This window comes from Somniosus microcephalus, chromosome 12 (genome assembly GCF_052327205.1).
Source record: "Somniosus microcephalus isolate GS21.2 chromosome 12, FLI_Smic_1.0, whole genome shotgun sequence".
Classification (NCBI taxonomy): Eukaryota; Metazoa; Chordata; class Chondrichthyes; order Squaliformes; family Somniosidae; genus Somniosus; species Somniosus microcephalus.
Window position 1 is genome coordinate 121,074,997 of NC_140998.1, and position 22,735 is coordinate 121,097,731.

Below are 22,735 nucleotides of genomic sequence, written 5' to 3' on the forward strand. Positions count from 1 at the left end.
CTCGTTCCCGACGGAGGTCTAAATGCTGACCTGCTTGCCGCGCCAGCCGTCTCTCGAGTGCACCCTCCCAGTCCGTTATTGCTTGCCTCCGATTTCGCTGCCTGTCTCAGCTGTAGAGCCCGCCGCTGGAGCTCCAGCCTGACGCCCAGGAAGGATTAGCGCAGTACCTGTCACCAGCTTGGCCAGCTGGTGAAACCACAGTTTCTCTTACTTCCTTGAGTCTTCTGGACGCTGGAGGATTCGATGTCCTTGAGGTGCTGCCGAATTGCAGGTAAGTCCATTTCCACTTCGTCGCCACTGTAGTGTCCGTGTGTAGATAAAGACACTGAAGACAGGAGTTGGTTCATAGGTATTTACTAAGCAAGTCTGGGGGGGGTTTCTAAAGGATATACACAATACACAAGCTTATATAGCCCAAGTGGCAATTACCGGCATTACGCACACCTGGGGCTCTTAAAGGCACATACACCATAATTGCTCTTAAAGGCACATACACCACACTAACCTTTTGAGTTTCGTGCACCAGGACCCCCAGATCCCTTTGTACTTCAGTACTTTCCAGTTTCTTGCCATTAAGATAATAACTTGCTCTACGATTTTTCCTGCCAAAGTGCATAACCTCACACTTTCCAGTATTGTATTCCATCTGCCAAATCTCTGCCCACTTACTTAGCCTGTCTATGTCCCCTTGCAGGTTTTTTATGTCCTCCTCACTCACTACTTTCCCTCCCATCTTAGTATCATCTGCAAACTTTGATATGTTACACTCGGTCCCCTCCTCCAAATCGTTAATATAGATTGTAAAGAGTTGGGGACCCAGCACTGACCCCTGCGGAACACCACTAGTTACTGATTGCCAGTCTGAGAATGAACCATTTATCCCAACTCTCTGCCTTCTGTTAGATAGCCAATCCTCTATCCATGCCAGAATATTACCCCCAATCCCGTGATTTTTTATCTTAAGCAATAATCTTTTGTGTGGCACCTTGTCAAATGCCTTTTGGAAGTCTAAATACACTACGTCCACTGGTTCCCCTTTATCCACCCTATATGTTACTTCCTCAAAGAACTCCAGCAAATTTGTCAAACATGACTTCCCCTTCATAAAACCATGCTGACTTTGTCCTATTAAATTATGATTATCCAAATGTCCTGTTACTGTCTCCTTAATAATGGACTCCAAAATTTTAACTACCACAGATGTTAGGCTAACCGGTCTATAGTTTCCAGCCTTCTGTCTACTGCTCTTTTTAAATAAGGGTGTTACATTAGCAGTTTTCCAGTCTGCCGGGACCTTTGCTGAGTCCAGGGAGTTTTGGAAAATTATTACCAATGCATCCACAATCCCTACCGCCACTTCCCTCAAGACCCTAGGATGTAAGCCATCAGGTCCAGGTGATTTATCCGCCTTGAGTCCCATTATTTTACCGAGTACCACTTCCTTAGTGATTTTAATCGTGTTTAGCTCCTCCCCCCCTTTAGCCCCCTGCTTGTCCAGTGTTGGGATATTCTTAGTGTCCTCTACTGTAAAGACTGATACAAAATATTCATTCAGTGTTTTTGCCATCTCCATATTTCCCACCATTAATTTCCCGGTCTCATCCTCTAAGGGACCAACATTTACTTTAGCCACCCTTTTTCTTTTTGTATAACTAAAAACTCTTACTATCTGTTTTTATATTTTTTGCTAATTTACTTTCATAATCTATCTTCCCTTTCTTAATCAATCTTTTTGTTATTTTTTTCTGTCTTTTAAAGTTTTCCCAATCCTCTATCCTCCCACTAGATTTGGCTACCTTATATGCCCTTGTTTTTAGTCGAATACTATCCTTAATTTCTTTACTTAGCCATGGATGGCTGTCTTTTCTTTTACACCCTTTTCTTCTCAGCGGAATATATATTTTTTGGAAGTTGTAAAATAACTCCTTAAATGTACACCACTGATCATGTATCGTCTTACCCTTTAACCTATTTTCCCAATCCACTCTACTCAATTCCGCTCTCATCCCTTCATAGTCTCCTTTATTCGAATTTGGCTAGGACATCCATGCCAGACAAATGGCAGATGAAATTTAATGCAAAGTGTGAAGTGATACATTTTGGTAGGAAGAATGAGGAGAGGCAATATAAACTAAAGGGTACAATTTTAAAGGGGTGCAGGAACAGAGAGACCTGGGGGTGTACGTACACAAATCTTTGAAGGTGGCAGGACAAGTTGAGAAGGCGGTTAAAAAAGCATACGGGATCCTTGGCTTTATTAAATAGAGGCTATAGGCTCGAATTTCACAGGGCCGTGGAGGCAGGAATGGAGGCGTGTGGAGTGTTAAAATTGCAAAAACTGGCAGGCGGGCCCAACCCCGCCTCCATGCAATTTTCAAGAAATCGTGTTTACTGCTCCCGTCTCCGTCCCGCCTCCAAGAGGTGGGATAGGCCCTTCATGCCCTTAACAAGCACTAATTTGCCTCTCTTATCCCATTTTGAAAGGCCTTGGTGATTTTAACCCTTTTCCGACGTGAAGCACGCCTGCTCTGAAACATGACGGTGAAACCTGGCGGGAGCACAATTGGATTGCTGACTATTAGCTGCAGCTCCACCATTAAATAGGATATTTGATCAGCCATCATTTGCAGGTGGCAGAACTTTGTTGTCTCAGGTCTGGGTGATCTTTTAGAAGGCACAACCACAGCTGTGGAAGTTTGGAGCCTGACACCCATCTCCAGTGTGACCTCCTGGGAAATCCCTCTCGCCACCTTCACTGAGCGCTTCCTCAACTGAGGCATATACCAAGTAATCCTAAGCCCTCAATGTGGAAGTCCCATTAGCGAAATGACACACGCCACAACTGCAGCAGTAGCCATCAGATCTTTTATTTACAGTAACTGTTGTGTATGTAACCATTTACCTTTAAGGGAACTATAGAATGTAACCGTTCGCCTTTAAGAGCACTACTTTAGGGTGGCACTATCTATTGGCTCATGTATACTGTAATACCGATAGTGACCACACCAGTATATAAGGGTTGTGATACGTTAACTAGGGCAGAATCGCCCGAGCCTCTGAATAGTAAAGATGTGTTTTATTTTGTTAACAGTGGAGTCTGCGATTATTTATAATACAACCCACAGACTTAACATTGGCGACGAGTCAGGATTCGAACCCTGCGGCAGTTGTTCCACGGCGGCTTCGTCCGAAGACAGGACGTTGAAGAGAGGTTTCAATCCTCACCAGTCTGGAACCGACAGGCTGGAAGCGACAGGCATTAGGACCCTGAAGCCTCCATAACCTCGTGGGTAAGCCGCAGCGTTGGCTGCAAAGACAGGGCCACCGATCGGGAGATAAGGGCGATCGCAATCCCTGATAAGAGCCGCGGTGAAACGCGCGAGCGGGTAAGCCAGAGCCCGGGAGGGAGCGAGCAAGAGCCGCGCGAGCGGGTGAGCCAGAGGCCGGGGGCCGCTTTCAAGTGCGAGGCGCAGCCGGGCCATCGATCGCATCCGCTGATAAGGGCCGCACTCGGGCTGAAAGACAGCGTCGGGGGACGGGTGAAGACCGTCAAGCGCGGGAAAACCGCCATTGAAGTGGGCGGGGAGAGCGAGAAGCGCGGGAAAGCAGCCATTTTTCGTGGGAAAACCGCTGGGGAAGAAGGCAGAAGCGGGAAACCGCCATCTTAGAAAATTAATTCGAATTTTCAGAAACAAGAAATAAGTAAAGCAATACTTGTGGTGTTCTCAAGAAGAGAAGAAAATTAATAATAAGTAAAGAAATACTTGTGCTGTTCTCGGAAAGAGAAGGAGATGCCTAAGCGAGGAAATATTAATGATTTTAATGCTGAAATAGAAGACAGGGCCACGTATGGGGAACGCATAGGAATATATTGCGTAGCCATATACGACAAGGCAATAACTTTGTTAAATTCGATGGGAGCAAAAACATACGGGCTCTTGAAACATCTAATAGCACCAGTTAAACCAGTGGACCAGACCTTCGAAGAGATCGTAGCAGTGCTGAAGGATCAAATGACTGCAAGCATTTCCAAATGCTACCGTTGTGGAAAGACAACGCACGACCAGAATCAGTGCTGGTTTAAGAATCAAGAGTGCAGGAAATGTGGCAAACTGGGTCACATCGCGAAGGTATGCAGGTCCAGAAAGGAGACCAACAAACAAAGGAAGCCACCACCACTAGAAAAGTACAACAAGGTGCATCAGGTGGCTGAAAAGAGTTCAGACGAACAAAATTCAGACTCAGACCCAAACAGCCAGGAGTTGGATAGTCTGAGAATCCACAATGTGGGTAAAGTAACTGATCTACAGACGATCTGGGTCACACTAAAAATAGCTGGAGTCCAAGTACGAATGGAGCTGGACACGGGATCAGCTGTATCAGTCATCAACCAAAAGGACTACCACCGACTATTCTCTCACATACCCTTAAGAAATACCAAGTTCGTATTACAGACATACACGGGGCATCGCGTATACCCCATGGGGAAAATAAGAGTCAAGGTGAGAGATAGGGGTAAAGTACACCCAAGAATGAATTTGTACGTACTACCTGAGGGAGGACCACCACTTCTAGGACGGGAGTGGATCAAGAAAATAGACATGGAATGGCACTACCGACAAGCAATGACGAGTGAGGACTCGGTGCAGACAAGCAGCTCAGACTCTGAGCCGGAAGACGATAAGTCCAGCTTATGTATGAAAAACAAGGTTAACATTAACTCACGGACTAAGGTTGGAAAATCGATGGCGTGCATAAAGACAGAGAATTCTGAGTCTGTTCAAGCTACAGACATATGCATTACGGAGGAACACCGGGCTCGAACTCAACGCTATTTCAAAGTACAACAACAATTAGAACAATTAAGTTACCGCCTCGTACAAGAGATGAAAACAATGAAAAAGTTCTATGACACCGAATGGGAGAGTCTGGAAAGACAACAGAACCTACTGGCTCAAGCAGAGAGCGACCATAGAGCCATCGTGACCAATTACCGATCACATCTCCCTGATGATGTTCAGGGGTTAGAATATTTGCATGATCTAGAGATACAGCAGAAGGGCAAATCACGCTGCACTGAGGGTTTTGTTCTGCAATTAGAGACGGAGCTAGTGCAGGCAAAGTTAAGAGAAGTTGAATCACAGGGTGCTCTTAAGGAGATGCAGAAACAAATCTTGGACATGGAAAAGAGAAACGCTTCTTTACCTGATGAGAATAATGTGGCCATGTTGCAAGAGGAGCTTATAGGGGCGAAACTGAAAGAAGCTAAGCAAAGGATGTTGGAACTTGAAACGCAGAACCAAATCAGCGGTAATCAGCTATGTCAAGCAGAGAAGGAGTGCAAGGGTCTACATGAGAAGGTGCAATATCTCTCAGCCCAAAATAAGGGACTACTCACTCAGTTAAATGAAAGTAAACGGGAAATGGCTGAGATGGACTGCAAGAATAAAGAAGAGTTGATGGCAGTGAGACTTCGAGAGGCAGATAGCATAGCAGCCTTGGCTGAACTCCAACAGGAAATTGCGAAAGAAACAAATGAAGAGGAATCTTCAGGAAGCCAGGATTTTATTCCAGTTCTTCTCTACGACTCCTTACAAGCAGAGTGCGAGAAGTTGAAAAAACAGTATGAACAGGCCCAGACTACAATTCTGGAGGGGGTTAACTCGGCAACCTCCGAAAAGCTAGTTTCGTTGGAAGTATATGAGCAACTAAAGGTTGAACATGAGCAAGAAGTCCAAAGGCTGCAGGAAATTCTTGAGGAGCTCAGGGCCAAGACAGACTCATCGGTAGAAGTTCCATACATAGATGAGGATGTAGAGGTGAAAGACATGGCAGAACTCATAAAAATATGGAAGGAAGCCCAAGACAAATATGAGACGGCAATTACCGAGGTTGACCGACTTGAAGAACAGTTTCAACTGGGAATGGGCCCTGAACATGAGCTAGAGAGCATCGAGGCGCAACTTCTCCAAGCACTGGAAGCCAAAGTACAAGAGGAAGAGAAGATGAAAGCATTGGAGAAAATGATGGATGAAATGGAGGAGTACGCTGAATTACGTCCAGGGGAACAGGAGAATGGGGAAACAGCTACTTCAGTAGAAGGATTAAATAGCCTGATAACGAAATCCCTGAAGGAAGGGAAAGGATTGAACGCACAAATGAGGCCAGGAGGGAAGGAAGGGCAGACATCCGAGGAAGAGCAGGATGAATATGATTGCTTGAAGAAGGGTTTTGACCTGTTGAGTGACACCGAATGTTATGAGGATGTGGTCTGCCCAAATTGTGATGGGAACTCCCAAAGTGCTGAAATCCTGAGGAAGCACTTAAGGTCTAAGGAACATAGAGAGTTAGTGGCGCTACAGATGGCAGCCGGGAAAAGAGCTCGGAGAGTTTCAAAAAGGCAGAAAAGAAAAAGAAGAAGCAGAAAATAATAACTGTTTAAAATATTATTACTTCTACTACCTCAGTCCGAACACTACGAAAGGTGCTAAATTTGTAAAAAAAATCCAGGGACATTATCAAGACAGCCAGTGGGTTGTATAAGTCCGCACTGCTGGTTCAACAGGACGAAAGTACAAGCTGTTAAAAAAAAAAAAAAAGGCTATGGAGGATGCTGTCTGGAACGAATTAATACCAGAGACTGAATTTATGAACTGTTCCCACAGAGACTGAACCTGTAAACTGATTCCACTGAGAGTATGTTTGTAAACTGTTATATGACGTTGACTCCATTGAGAGTATATCTGTAAATTGTTATATGACGTTGACTCCATCGAGAGGATATCTGCAAACTGTTTATATAAAGTTGAAGATTGTATGTTTAACGGGATTCTGTAAGTAATAAGCTAGGAAGGGAGGAGTGTTGTGTATGTAACCATTTACCTTTAAGGGAACTATAGAATGTAACCGTTCGCCTTTAAGAGCACTACTTTAGGGTGGCACTATCTATTGGCTCATGTATACTGTAATACCAATAGTGACCACACCAGTATATAAGGGTTGTGATACGTTAACTAGGGCAGAATCGCCCGAGCCTCTGAATAGTAAAGACGTGTTTTATTTTGTTAACAGTGGAGTCTGTGATTATTTATAATACAACCCACAGACTTAACAGTAACCACCTGATAGCTTTTTAACATTAAACATCAAATTTCACCCAAGTGACTATTTGTGCAGTATCTTTCCCTTACGCATGCTCCTATGTGGTGCTTCCCCTGTGGCTTCAGCAGATGTGGAGGCCCCTTGCTCACTTTCTTGCTGCTCCTGTCTCGACACCTTTGGCGGGCATCCTCTGGGGTTGCGAACCTGTGAGGGCTTGCCAACAGTCTGCTGCTCCTGCGGCTGTGCAGGGGTTGAGACCTCCATCTCAGTTGGGTGTGGACTCTGGTGGGGCTCTGACTGAGGGCTCTGCAGTGGCATGGAAGTGTGAGCACTTGGAGAGGAGCCCCTACTTCCTTCATGTCTGCCACCAACCTCCCTCTCATGGGTCAGGTCCCCCTCAGCGCTTGCAAGTGGCTTGAGAGCAGCTTGCTGCACATCAGGGGGGCCATGGGGACCCATATCTGCACTGGCAGTCCTACTCAGAAGGACTTCCATGAAGGTCTGGTTTCTCTGTTCAATAGATGACCATCGCTCCTCCAGAGATGTCATTCTATTCAGAACACTCACCATGTTTTCTGCACTCTGGCGACTTATCACCTCCACGGAGGTTGCCATTCTTTCCACGGTGATGCGTTCATGCGCCAATGACTCCACAAAGGCTCTGCTCATGTTCGCAATGGACACCTCCATTCGCTCCACACTCGCAGCAACCCTGGAGACAAAACCTGCCAGAGTATCCTGTCCTGGAGTTCCAGCACCACTGATTTTGTGGATGGACCCAGAGGCCGAGGGTCGACATGCAGCTGAGCTGAGCTGGCAGAGTCCTGCGCCCTCCGACGCAGACTCTCCAATGCTGTCCCTGTCTCCAAAATCTGCTGATGCTCACTTGTGAACTGTGATACACCAAGTCACAACACTACTCTATCTCGCGAAGGTCCCACCGAGGTGTGAGTGTCTGCGCTGGTGCTGGGTACGCTGAATTCTGCTGACGCTGCACCCTCAGAGGTTGCAGCTTCCTCTGAGGAGTCTGGATGCTCAGGCTCTTCCTCCTGGCTAGTGGGGACGGGTGCTGTCGATGGTCCTGTAGGAGAGTAAAGGAGTCAGAGATGTGATGCCAAGGTTACATGCACATTGCATATTGCAGATGATCATAAGTTCATTTGTTAGAGCTTCAGAATCATTATCAGTGACTCATGCAATGTCAGTGAGAGAGATGGAAAACTATTCTGTCACCAGCTTGCTGTGATGCATCCGTCCCGTCTGTCCATCCCCCACTTGCGCATCGTCCTCCACTCCCACGATCTCCAGGACCGCATCCTCCCAGGGGGTGAGCTGGGCTACTGAGGGTGGCCCTCCTCCTGTCCTCGCTCTTTCCCTCTTATTGTGAGCTCTCTTTTCCTGCAATGAGGGAGACAAGTAGAGTTTGAGTGAGAATGAAGGAGTGAGTGTAGAGAATCCATAGCATAGATGCTTAGAAGGAGACAAAGATGGAGTGAGGTGGCAAGACCAAGGGCCCTCCCTGTGTGTTGTAAGTTGTTTTCATAGCATCACAGTGATAGGGAGTGTGAGGGCTGCATAGTCGAATATTTAGGTGAATGTGACCATAGAGAGAGAGGGAATGTGTAAGGGTGCATGGATGTCAGTGTCAAGTGGGATGTGGAGGAAGAGATTGCTAAAGCTGAGTGCTGGTGAGGAGAGGCAATGGGGATCAGATTGAGGGTGATGGGAAAGTCATACTCACTTTTCCAGTGCGCAGGTCATGAAACCTCTTCCTGCACTGAAGCCAGGTTCTGCGGGTTATCGACAAAGAGTTGACCTCCTGGGCCAAACGGATCCACACAGCCTTGGTCTGCTGGGGAGGCTTCTTCCTCCCTGAAGAAGGGAAGAGCACCTCTTTATTGGCTCTTGTTCCCTCCACTAAAGTTTGCAGGGCAACGTCATCAAACCTGGGAGCAGACCTAGGTCTCTCGCTGGTCATTCTGCCTCCATGAAAGGCCAAAAGGATGGCAGTCTGCAGAAGAAGCAAGGCTTGTTGCAGACCTTAAATGCAGCAGCAATGATGATGTCATCAGGGGCGAGTTTCAGACTGAAATAACTAATTGGGCCATGGGTTCCCACACGCTGGAACTCAATTGCCCACTTAAGTTAAAATCGCTACATTCTCCCACATCGATTTAGAATCAGGTGGCTAACACGAAAAGCGGATTACACAACCCCAGCACGCCCCAGTAACAAAATCGAGCCCATAGAGTACAAAAGCAAGGAAGTTATGCTAAACCTTTATAAAACAATGGTTAGGTCTCAGCTAGAGTATTGTGTTCAATTCTGGGCATCACAACTTTTGGAAGGATGTCACAGCCTTGGAGAGGGTGCAGAAGAGATTTACTAGAATGGTACCAGGGATGAGGAACTTCAGTTATGTGGAGAGACTGAAGAAGTTGGGGTTGTTCTCCTTAGAGCAGAGAGGGTTAAGAGGAAAAGAGGTGTTCAAGCTTATGAACGGTTTTGATAGACTAAATAAATAGAAACTGTTTCCAATAGCAGACGGGTCAGTAACCAGAGGACACAGATTTAAGGTGATTGGCAAAAGAACCAGAGGCGACATGAGGAAAAAAAAATTATGCTGTAAGTTGTTGTGATTTGGAATGCACTGCCTGAAAGAGTGGTGGAAGCAGATTCAATAATAACACTCAAAAGAGAATTGGCTAAATACTTGAAGGGGAAAAAAAATTGCAGGACTATGGGGAAAGATCAGGGGAGTGGGATTAATTGGATAGATCTACCAAAGAGTCAGCACAGGCACAATGAACCGAATGGACTCCTTCTGTGCTGTATCATTCTATGATTCTATGCCTGATGATGCCCTCCAGCATTGACCCAGCCACAGTTTGCAAGTTAAATGGAAGGCCACCTCATTAGCATTGGGCAGGCTGGTGCAAGTACCACTACGCGTGCACCTTTGTCCCATACCCACAGAAACTCCAACATTCTTATATCTATGGGTGGGGGTTGCCCAGGTCCTAAACTCCACCAATGTTCCTGTTGGTCCATTGAGTAAGGGGGCTAACTGGGGAAGCACAGGTGTCCCTCTGTCAACTGCACTCTATAATAAAAATGCCCTGATGCTCAGGGATCCAATGGCATCATACATCCACCAAAATGTGCCATCAGGTTAAGTGAGCTGGCTGCAGTAAAGAGAATTGGGTCTCTGCATTACAAAGTGGATCCCAGAAAGAAGGCACTCAACTGAAAGTAAAAAGGGGAGAGCAGCACACAGAGGTGACAGGAACAGCTATATCAGTGTACCTTAATATAGCTCTGCTCTGTCTTATGTATGGCTATTAGTCTGCTAATTAATTCTTACCAGCACCACTTGTTATGTCACTGTGTTCTTCAATTATTGACATGGGTTGATACATCCTCCGACAGTGTGGATGATAAGTTCTAATTGGGTTTAGTTCCTGCTGTCGGCATGTGAACAAAATAGTAATTCTGCCTCCAATTTAATGTAAAGACTATTCAGTGTACAGCTAGATGAGCTACATTGAGTACTATAAATCTTCGTCATGGGTAGAATTCAGCCACTAGCTGAATTTAATGAAGTTACTCATACTTATAGGTTGCATCAGTAGTATTGATTTGACAATGGTCAACAGGGTTTACTCCTCCTGGCAGTCCATAATGCTTTTAGGACAGGTATTAGTTAGTAAATACCCCAAATACCGCCCATGCACTTATGAACCTACTTACCACTGGAATAAAGTTCTGGTAAATCAATTCCAGTCTAAATAATCACAGCTTCTTGACTCTTTTAAGATATCATGAAGATGGTAATCCAGAGGATTAGATTGAAAAATTGAAAACTAATGGCACACAAAATCAGAAAGATACGCTTTGTTGAGGTTCCAGTTTGTACTCCTTGAAGATGGACTTAAACAAAATAACAAGCCAATTAAACATTACTGTCAGCCTGAGGCAGATTTGGCACGAGATAAGAAAACAATTTAATGATGTGAAGAAGACAATTAAAGAAGAGGGCATTCAATTGCCAGATCAGGATTTAAATCCAAAGGGAATCAGAAAAAGCTGTAACCCAACTTCTTGTCATGAAGTTTTTTTCTTTCTCCCACATGGCAGCTGTCTTTCATTCTGCCAGTGCTGTTTATGTAAAGTCTGTGGGTTGTTTAGTTAATTAATACACAGACTACCAGAGTAACTTAAAACAGGACTTTACTATTCGAAGGTCAGGGCGAATCTCACAAATAAATCCTGACACAGCACTTATATACCGGTGTGGTCACCGTCGGTATTACAGTATACAGAAGCCAACAAAGTAGTGCCACACCTAAAATAGTTCTCTTAAAGGTGAACGGTTACATACAATGATTTTCTTAAAGGTAGACGGATACATACACTACAGTTTACACTTCATCTAGAGCCATCTTTTGTTTCTTAACTTGTCCCATTACCATCTCCTTTTGCCTTGCACCATCTCTTAATCTCTCCTGCCTTCCATCCCATCACAGACCTTCCCCTTTTGTTCTTTCCTCCCCTCCCCCTTTCCCTGCCCCTGCACTTGCTTAAAAACCTGTTCCATCTCCAGCTTTTTCCAGTTCTGATGAAGGGTCATCGACCTGAAACGGTAACTCTCTTTCTGTTTCCACAGATGCTGCCTGACCGGCTGAGTATTTCCAGCTTTTTCTGTTTTTATTTCTTGCCATGGGATGATAGTTGATTTTGGGATTATCTACTAATCATTGTCCTCCTTTGTATGCAGTGATGTCTACCACACTATAAATAAAACAGGGATAGCAACAAGGTGAGTAGTATACGTGATGAGGATAATGACGTGCACACAGTAGGCACATTTAGCAGCTATCACAAACAAAATAAATTGATAAAAATCATAATTTTTTCTTTGTAGCTTCTATTTTATGCATTTTTGTCAGGATTAGAAGTACTATTAGGTTCAGGTAATGGAAATGAATGGAGCTGGATTCATAAGATAAAGCCAACCTATGTCAAGGCCAGTAATTTATAATTTTGTGTAACCTTTCATGCGGATGCAAAGTTGGTATAATAGTTCGGTACGTATGACTGTGTATCAGCCAGACTGGTGTCTCCTATTTCTGGTCTTGCCATGGGAGATTCTGAACCTAAATGGTTGAAACCCAGATTGTTTCAAAAGTCTCTTTTGTCCTGTTCCATCTCTTAGATGATGACGGCTGTCATGATGAGAGCAAATGCAATGTTGGGATATTCCTGCTGGGTTTGCGTACTTCTGTGATTTGTTTAGTCCTGCCCTGAAAGTGCTTTATCCTCCCAAGAATGCAATTTATACTTCCAGGTGTGCATACCACATAACTATTCAGAAAATGCATTGTGGCTAAAATTAATTACCCACTTAGTAATTAGCTTAATTACTGTTTTGAATGTAAAAACAGCCAGCAGGCTCTTCTACATTTCATGAACTTGTTTGTGACTTTCATTTAACTGGGCTGCAACTGTTAGAAAAGTCAAATTCATTGTAGGGTTATCAATTTAGGTAGATGCACTTCACTAACTACCAGGATGCCCTTTGAAGATTTCACACTATCAAAAATGGGTTGTTTAATTGGCCTTTTGTTTTACATTGCACGTTTGTTATCTATCGGGGTCTGCCATTGCAATCTGTGTGGTTGAAATTATATTCTAGTCAGAGGAAGTCAGAACTGAAACTTGGTTCCAATAAGGCAGGGGCATTCCAGACTCTGCTTCCATTAAGGTCACAATGCAAAGTCTCCAACAGCATCACTAGAAGTTCCTTGTGAGATTGGACTTTGGACTGATGTGTGGGGCACTTCAGAATCCATATCTTTCTCCCTTTGTCTTAATGCTGTATGATCCTTTTGTATCTGATCAATACTGACTTTTAAATGTAGCTAATCAAAATGCTATGGATCACATTGTGAACTATTTGGGAGTGGACCTAGATTGGTCAGTGGGAAGGCTACCTCTCGAGTAATAGGAGGCTGAGATCACTTTTATAATATGACCCAGTCTCCCAAGGATGCTAAAGAATAAAGTTGGGAGACTTAATGATACTTCTTCAAAGCTACTTGAAGCTTTTATATGGGTTTTATTGTGTTGACTGTTTGATTCTGAAAATCTTTTAACATTAAAAAAACATTAAAATGACTTATAAATTAATCAGAATGATGTTTAACAATTTCAGGTTTAAGCATTGTGAGAATCGTGTTTTAAATACGTTCCATAGTAGTAAAGAAATCACAACATGTAAGAAAAACTGAACAAATATTGCTTTAAAAGAGAGGAAGACATATTGGCCTAGAAATTGATTCAAACCTGAATACCACATAATAACATAATAGTATACTGAAGGGGCCTAATGCCGGTTTTAGGCGAGCACCAGGGACAGCTCTGCAGCGCCCAATCCAATAGGTGTCAGATGTATTTCAGCCATTATTCAGTTGCACCCAACTCATTTAATATTTGGTATCATTTATCTCATCTTCTGAGCATCTTACATAGCTAAATTGTAAGTGTAATGAAATCTGTTTGTCTTGCCTGTATTCGTTCTTGCCTGTATTCGTTTTGCACTCATGTATATTACCCTCCCCCACACGGTGTATAGTTTCACTTCCTCTTTCCTGACTAACCTGGAGGGTTCCAGGTCTTGGCTCTTGGCTCCGCCCCTGACTTCTCTTACATAAAGATCCCAGGATCTGTATGACTCATTCCTGCGAGCCAGTCAGTGTGTTGAGATGTTAGCTCTGATCTTAGTGATTAAAAGCCAACTTGTTAAAGTCTATAACTTCTAGTTTTGTGGTTATTGAAGGCACATCAGTAAGGTTATGCACAGTGAAGTGCAACATGTTTTACAACTATTCACCAATTACACTAAAACAAGATGCACCCATAAAGTTCTGATATCAAGCCTAAATAAGTATAGTGAAAGGTACAGCCTTCCTTAATCTTCATAGGACAGCATCTTCCACATAGAAAAGTGTACAAAATAACAACAGAAAATGCTGGAAAAACTCAGCAGGCCAGGCAACATCCGTGGAGAGAGAAACAGAGTTAACATTTCAAGTCGAAGACCCTTCGTCAGAACTGGAAAAAGCAGGAAATGAAACGGATGAAAAAGCAAGTTGGGGGGTTAGAAAAGTGTACAGCCAGAGTCAACCAGAATGAGAAATCAGTGAAACACTGGCCCCAAAATTCCTCCCACAATAACTCCAGTGGGATGCTGACGGAACCTGCTGGAAAACAGCAGAGATCCAGTTTGCCAGAGATGTATCTAAAGTTGCGCCTGCCTGTCCCAAGGTAACGAGATGCCTTCCAATGACCCTGCAAACTTCGGTGGGGTCAGCAGTGGAGGGCACTGGTGGATGTGAACTTGCAGTAACACTGGGATCATAACCAACAGATATTTGAGCCCATTGCCCCTTTATCTATGTCAAATGGTTCCCTTCTTTTCTCATGTTATATTCAGTTACAGATCAAATCATAATGAATGGCTTCAATATTCTAGTTACTATGACAGTAAGATGTGTTTGTATATGTGTGTTTGTGTGAGAGAGTATCACTTTGCTTTACTCCAGAGTCAGACTGGGGCTAGATATATGTGACAAAACTTTAGGATTATTGTTATTGCATCTTAGACATGAAAAGACAGAGGGTAACTTGGCATAAAATGGCCCAGAAATTCGGGTCGGAGGCTTCACGCGGGTGCAAGCCCCCGACCTGCACTTACCTTGCGTGCCGGCCGTTGAGCTGTGGGCCCGCCTGGTATTCCGATCCTGGGCCTCCTCCAACTGCCGGCGCGCAGTGCTTGCGTATCCCAGGGGCGCAGTTAGTTTGAAGCGTCCCCTGGGATCACGTGGGCCATGGAGAGCCAATGGTAGCAGGGAATGCTTCATTCATAAATTTGACAGGAAGAGCTGTCAAACCTATAAATACTATAAGCCCCAAAACATAACTAAAACGTCAAATAAATTTTAAAAAACCCATCACATTTTTAAAATAACTATAAATTACATGAAATAACTATTTTAAACAATAATTTAAATTTTTGAAAAAATTAATTACATTTTCTAACAGGGCTAAAAATAAACTTACCTTTCTTTAAAGTATTTAAAAATAATAAACCTGTGGAAAAAATGTTTTAATTTTAATTAATTCACCACTTACCTTGTTAAAAGCAGGCCTTGTGCCTGCTTTTTAAAAGTGTAACTGCTGGAGACTTACCCTCCTGGAGAAACCTGCAAAAAAAACGTAAGTTCAATGCGCACGCGCTGCCTCTCCAGCGCACGCGTTCCACCTGTCAACCCCTTCTTTCAAGGGAACGGAAGTTCTGGTTTCCCGCGCATGCACAGTGCATGCACGAAAGCGACACTTTTGTTGGGCCTACGTGTGAGTACCCAGTGCGTACTTACGTGTGGGGACCCGAATTTCTGGGCCATTTCAAATGTTTTGAAACCAGTGACTATGATTTCTTCCTGCTGAACACGTTTGTGGTCATACTTGTTGTATTGTGCAATGACAAATGAAGAATACTTAAAAAAATAAAATAGAACAATCTTGTACTCATGCAATATTGAAATATCTAATACATTTAAAGTATCTGGCACTTTATTTTTCAGCCAAAGCCGATTTGGATAAAGGGAAATAAACATACACAACACATCTGATAATTAGCTGAGAATGTAAATACACTACCTTTTCTGTGACTTTTCAAGATGTGCTTCTTCTACCTTATGTTCATCTTTTGCTGGAAATCAAAAAGATGATCAGATATTATTATGGCAATAGCAGAAACAAATATCGTATTGTCATAGTTACTGAGCAGTAAAGATAGTTCAACTGTAAAAAGCAACTTTATTGAATCTTTAAAAAAAAATTCTCCTTTGTGACTGTGACAAAGGTAAACTATCCCTCCTCATCCTGTCTGCAGCCTTTGACATGGTTGACCGCGACATCCTCCTCCGACGTCTCTCCACCATCATCCAGCTGGGTGGGACTGCACTCGCCTGGTTCCATTCTTAGCTATCTAATCGTAGCCAGAAAATCATCTGCAATGGCTTCTCTTCCTACTCCCGCATCATTATCTCTGGGGTCCCCCAAGGATCTATCCTTGGCTCCCTCCTATTGCTCATCTATATGCTGCTCCTCAGCGACATCATCCAAAAACACGGTATCAGTTTCCACATGTATGCTGACGACACCCAGCTCTACCCCACCACCATTTCTCTCGACCCCTCCACGGTCTCTAAATTGACACACTGCTTGTCCGACATCCAGTACTGGATGAGCAGAAATTTTCTCCAATTAAATATGGGGAAGACTGAAGCCATTGTCTTCGGGCCCCGCCACAAACTCCGTTCACTAGCCACCGACTCCAACCCTCTCCCTAGCATCTGTTTGAGGCTGAACCTCATTGTTTGCAATCTTGGTGTCATATCTGACCCTGAAATGAGCTTCCAACCACATATCTGCGGCATAACTAAGACCGCCTATTTCCACCTCCATAACATTGCTCGTCTCTGCCCCGCCTCAGCTCATCTGCTGCTGAAACCCTCATCCATGCCTTTGTTACCTCTAGACTTGACTATTCCAACGCACTCTTGGCTGGCCTCCCACATTCTACCCTACGTAAACTTGAGGTCATCCAAAACTCGGCTTCCCATGTCCTAACTCGCACCAAGTCCCGTTCACCCATCACCCCTGTGCTCGTTGACCTACATTGGCTCCTGGTTAAGCAACGCCTCGATTTTAAAAGTGCCATCCATGTTTTCAAATTCCTCCATGGCCTCACCCCTCCCTATCTCTGTAATTTTCTTCAGCACCCGCCACCCACCCTCCCCCCAAGAGATACCTGCGATCCTCAAATTCTGCCCTCTTGAGCATTCCTGATTATAATCACTCAACCATCGGTGGCCGTGCCGTCAGCTGCCTCAGCCCTAAGCTCTGGAACTCCCTCCCTAAATCTCTCCGCCTCTCTACCTCTCTTCCCACCTTTGAGACGCTCCTTAAAATCTAGCTTTTAGACCAAGCTTTTGGTCACCAGCCCTAATTTCTTGGGCCTAGAAATTCAGTATAGCCATGTTTGAGGCGCTACAGCATGGGGTTCGCTAACTTTTGCGCCCGGCGCAACTTAGCGCCACCTTCGCCGATATTCAGTTGCATCGCCCCAAGAGGTTGCTGCTGCACTAAAGCAGGTGATGCACGACTATCATTAGGCGCTAAGCCGGCGATCCGGGGCGCAAACATCGAAGGCGGGCGCAGCGCAGGTGCAGCGAGTTGCTCATTGAGGGCAGACAGTCAGGCGCCAGTCAGCACTTAAAGGGGGAGGGTGGAATTGCTTGGCTGCCACGCCCTGCACACTGCAGCCCTAAGGCAAGGCCTGAACACTGCTTCTGGAACAGCTCCACGCCCAGGAGAATGGAGAAAGCCAGGGAGAGAGCGCAGCGCTTCGGTGAGGGTGACCCGAGGCTGCTGGTTGGCGCAGTGGACCACAGGCGCCATATCCTCTTCCCTGAGGGTGGCAGGAGGCCGCTGCCCGCCGAATATCGGAAAGCATGGAGGGATGTGGCAAACCGGGTCATGTCCAACAGCGTGGTTGGCAGGACACCAACCCAGTGCCGGAAAAAATTCAACGACCTCACTCGGGTTGTCAGGGTGAGTACCCTTTCCAGTATCATCCTCATCCCTGCATGTGCACCTCACGTTATGGCCAAACAGGTCTGAAAGCCCGAATGGCCAGCCCTCATCCAGCAGCTATGGGACTGTCATGAAAAGCACTTGCGCAATCAGGACTTTAGACACTGTCAGGGCTATTCGACCATGGGAGGCAGTGCGGGCAAGATCAGGGCTTGACACTGTCAGGGCTAATCGAACATGGGAGGCAGTGCGGGCAAGATCAGGGCTTGACACTGTCAGGGCTAATCGAACATGGGAGGCAGTGCGGGCAAGATCAGGGCTTGATACTGTACTTAGAGGCGGTCCTTTCTCTTGCAGGCCAAGCTGGCACATAACAGAAGACAGCAGCGACAGACCGGGGCAGGCCGTCCTGACCTGAAACAGCTGAGCGACCTCGAGCAGCGAGTGGAGCAGATCATGGCAGGCCGGCTGAGTGGCCCCGTCGCCACTGGAGATGCTGACCCTGTTCTGGGCACCAATGGTAAGGTCATCACCTTTTTGACCTCTCCCTTTCCACTTGCGCCTCACACCAGCATCCTTTGCCACTATCGAACCAATGCAGTGCACAGCAGCACTCATGCCTCCCTGGCTGCCGCCCTGTCCTCACTCTCAAGCAACTCTTGTGCCTCCCTGCTTTCAGATGGTGACTCGCCAGGTGAGGAGGCGGCCCCTCAAGCTGGCACTGTGTCCGAGTCAGACATAGAGGAGGAGGAAGAGGAAGCCAGCCCATCAGGGACACCCTCAGCCGAGGCAGCCCATGGCCATGATGGTGACACGTCTTCCCTGGAGGGGAGCAGGGGGGAAGGTTCGGAGGATAGTGAAGCTCCGGGGACCAGTGGGCTGCAGCAACGCGGGAGGGGTGAGGAAGCTCGGCGGCCTTCTCCCTGGAGGGTGAGTGCGACCTCCAGTCCTGCTACGGTGAGCGCAGAGGAGGTGCGGCTCCTAGCGGAAATGGGCGCCCAGGCTGAGCGCAGGCACACTGAGCTCATGGCTGCAGTGGCAAGGATGCCTGACTCCATAGAGTCACTGGCAAGGGGTGTGCAGGAATTCGGGGCAGCACAGGCGAGGAGTCTGCAACAATTCAGTGCAGCACAGGCCAGGAGTCTGCAACAATTCAGTGCAGCACAGGCCAGGAGTCTGCAGGACATCGCGGCAGCACAGGCTAGGAGTCAGCAGGACTTCGCTGCTTCACAGGCGGCTTCTAGCCAAGTGCTCAGTCGTGCCGTGCATTCACTGGCTGCTGTCATGCAGACACAGACCAGGGCCACACGGGCACTAACTGCTGCCACACTCGCTGGATCGGCCAGGCATCGCTGGGGCACTCGCTGTGCTGCAGCAGCCCAGCAGTCTGTGCCTCAGCAGATTGCTGCGCATGCTGCAGTGCTGGCCCGTGCGCGTGCCAATGTATCAGCCGACCAGGGAGTGCCTCTGATCTGTCAGGTTGGCAGCATTCCTGCAGCCAACACTGTCACTCCTCCATTGCAGCTGCCACCAGCTGTTGGACAGACTGCTGCCGCCCAAGCAGAGTTGGAGCAGTCAGCAGCCGGCCCCTCCAGGCCCAGAGCTGGTCCAGGCCGACCCCCAAGGGCATCTGCCGTTTCACCATCTGACCCTCAGCAGCCTTCCCCCAGCCTTGCTGCAGCCACTGGGGTCCCATTGAGGAGGAGCTGCAGGGCGGGTAGGGGCCAGTCACGGAAGCGAAACGGATCACCCTCGCAGGGGAAAAAGTAGAAGGTGTGGCCAAATGTTTTGTTTTACGTATAAAAGCCGAGACTGGTGTATTTGTTTCATATTTAAAGGCCGAGACTGGTGTATTTGTTTCATATTTAAAGGCCGAGACTGGTGTATTTGTTTCATATTTAAAGGCCGAGACTGGTGTATTTGTTTCATATTTAAAGGCCGAGACTGGTATATTTGTTTTACTTGTAAAGGCCGAGACTGGTGTATTTGTGTTTTTGGTGGGGGGTTTCTCTCCATTAGTTTGTCATGTGGGAAGGGCACAGAGGTATCATAGTAAAAAAATTTCTTAAATCGCACTGTCCATGCTTTCTTTTGGAAGTCCTGGTTGCCCTGCTCGGCTGAGGGCTTGTGGAGCGGCTACATTCATCTTCTGCCATTGGCACAAGCCATTCCCTGAGAGGGGGCCTAGAACCGACTTGCAATAAGCCGCTGACGGGCGGCCCTTGCACTTTCTGCCTCCCTCCTGTGCTGGTCCTCCTCCTCCTCCTCTGGTGGTCCTCCAATGTCTGCTGGCAGTGGCTGAGTCCTGCGGATAGCCAGGTTGTGCAGCATGCAGCACACGACGACGAAATGGGAGACTCGCTCAGGCGAGTACTGTAGGGCTCCCCCGGAACGATCCAGACAGCGGAACCGTTGCTTCAGCACGCCGATTGTTTGCTCAATGATGTTCCTGGTTGGTTGATGGCTGTCATTGTATTGCTCTTCAGCAGGGGTGCTGGGCGCACGGAGCGGGGTCATCAGCCAGGTGCACAAAGGATAGCCTTTGTCCCTGAGAAGCCATCCTCGTGGGTGAGGCTGGGCCTTGAACATGTCTGCCACAGAAGTCTGGCGCAGGATGAAGGCATCGTGGCTGCTGCCTGGAAAGCGGGCATTGACAGCTAGGATGAGCTGCCTGTGGTCACACACCAACTGCACGTTGAGCGAATGGTAGCCCTTCCAGTTGCGGTAATCCTCAGCATTCTCTAGAGGTGCCCGCAAAGCCACATGCATGCAGTCAATGGCGCCCTGCACCATGGGGAAGCCCGCTAATGCTGCAAAGCCCATTGCATGCTGTTGCTGCTCGTCAACGGTCATGGGGAAGGAGATGAACTGACGTCTCCTTCTGAAAAGGGCATTGGTCACCTGGCGGATGCAGCAATGTACCGCAAACTGGGAGACGTTGGAAATGTCCCCAGTAGCGGATTGGAAGGAGCCGGTGGCATAGAAGTTGAGAGCCACCGTCACCTTCACTGCCACCGACAGAGACGTCCTGCTCCTCAGCTGTGGCTGCAGATCTCCGCGAAGCAGGTGGCAGATCTCAGTGACCACCGCCCTTCTGAATCGCAGCCTCCGAACACACTGCTCCTCAGACATGTTCAGATATGAGAACTGTTGGCGGTATACCCTGGGTGGGTAAGGCCTCCTTTGCCGACGCCTGTTGCCCCTTCTCCGTCTGGCCATGACTGGCACTCTCTCATGGCGTCTCTGAGCCCTTTGAATGCAATGGAGAAGCCCAACGTTTCCACCCATTGCAGCCCCCATTATATGTTTCCAATCAATGCTATGACTCTGAAGTTAAAGACAAGTGCAAAGCTGTGGCCTGAAGCCACAAGTACCTGTGCGAGTGTTGAGCCAAACCAGAAAGCTCTCTACCTTTGTCTCTCTCCAAAGATCCATCTCTCACAAAGAAGGAGTGGTGCAAAATGGCTGCCATTTATACTGCAGGAGGAGTGCCCTTTAATTAGCGCCCCCCGCGCCCCGCAGCGACTGGGAACCATTCCCCTCTACCAGTCGCTAGGGGCGCCATGCGCACAATAGGCCGGCACCACTGAATTTCTGGTTTGGGGCGCACAAAGGGCGTTGCACCATGAAATGACGTCAGGATCTGCGCGCGCAGCTGAGCGCGTGCAAAGGTTTTGCGCCGCCGCTAAATCTTAACTGAAGTTCGCGACAGGCGCAGATCGCGCTGCGCCCGGGCGCTAACCGCTTAGCACCCCACTTCTCCTCCTCCTAAGGCGCTAGCGGCTGCCGCAAACAACTGAATTTCTAGGCCTTGGTGTCAATTTTTTGTCTTATAATACTCCTGTGAAGTGCCTTGGGATGTTTTACTATGTTAAAGGCGCTTTATAAATACAAGTTGTTGTTGTTGATTTAGAACAGTGGTATATGTCTTTGCATTTTTATGAGACAATAAATTGGAAAAAATTAAAGGGATATATTTCTTGATCAATTGACAGCAATAATGCCAAAAGTCATGAATTAATCAGTAACAAAATCATCATACATAAGAGTACTCTGATAGCTAGAATCAGCACCGATGGCACTGTAAGATGAAATCATATTAAAAAGCAAATCTCAAGGCTGTAACCGCATCTCAACACTCAGCTGACTGTTACAAGTCATTCTCACTTTGCTCTTGTGGTTTATTTGATCAACTGAGCACCGTGATCAGATCACTCTCGTAATCAGTCTCTGGAAATCATTATTTTCCATACAATTATACAGAGGGTGCTGATTTATTAACACAATGTTTGCATGGCTGTGAAGCTGGAATTACATAATGTGATGTTTTAACAAAAATCTACATAGTTGTTAATACTAGATCACTGGAAACATTTTACCAAGGAAAGTAGTTAAACAAAAGAGGCAATAGCCTTCAATTCAACATTTATTAAAAAAATCAATAAAAGGTAAAGTTTAGTGTGAAAGATCTTGACCGATGTTGCTGTAAAAATTAAACAAAATTGAAGTGCTGTTGCAGCCTTAAAGGCTTTTGGCTGCTCAATGGGGCTGGAACATCGAGGTCTTGAGAAAGTCTGTGAAGAGAACATGGAAGCCTGAGCCTGGGTAAGCAGTGTGGAAGCATACAACCTGCAGACAAAAATCCTGGAGTAATTCTGAAGTTAATTTTTAAAGTAGCACTGCTAAAAAGCAAAATTTTGTGGCAGTAATTAAGAAAAGTAGTGTGCAATCCATCAGTATGCTTATAGAGAGGGCTGGCCACATAAGAACACAATATTTTGATGACGAGGCCACTGAGCTTCTGATTCACAGGAGGGTGGCCCGATTTCCCCATCATGGAAGGAAGGCCACAAAGGCAATGGCACACAGGTGACAAGAGGTGGCTGAAGTATCAGCAGCACTGTACCATGGCCATGGGTGTAAAGAAGTTTAATGATCTCACCAGGAGGGGGAAAGCAAGTGCGAATCTTTA

General features: G+C 46.4%; 1 protein-coding gene across 5 annotated transcripts in view; it reads right to left on the reverse strand.

The window, feature by feature from the left end:
• Nucleotides 1-22,735, reverse strand: part of LOC147109492 (formin-1-like) — a 706,352-nt gene that overhangs the window by 145,764 nt on the left and 537,853 nt on the right. For 4 of the 5 annotated variants that reach the window (XM_086003485.1, XM_086003484.1, XM_086003488.1 and 1 more), the window contains one exon: nucleotides 15,823-15,874. In XM_086003485.1, the coding sequence (XP_085859611.1) occupies nucleotides 15,823-15,874 (52 nt within the window). Of the gene's footprint in view, nucleotides 1-9,267; nucleotides 11,893-15,822; nucleotides 15,875-22,735 lie in introns of those variants that run through there. The other variant, XM_086003486.1, reaches the window with a different exon arrangement.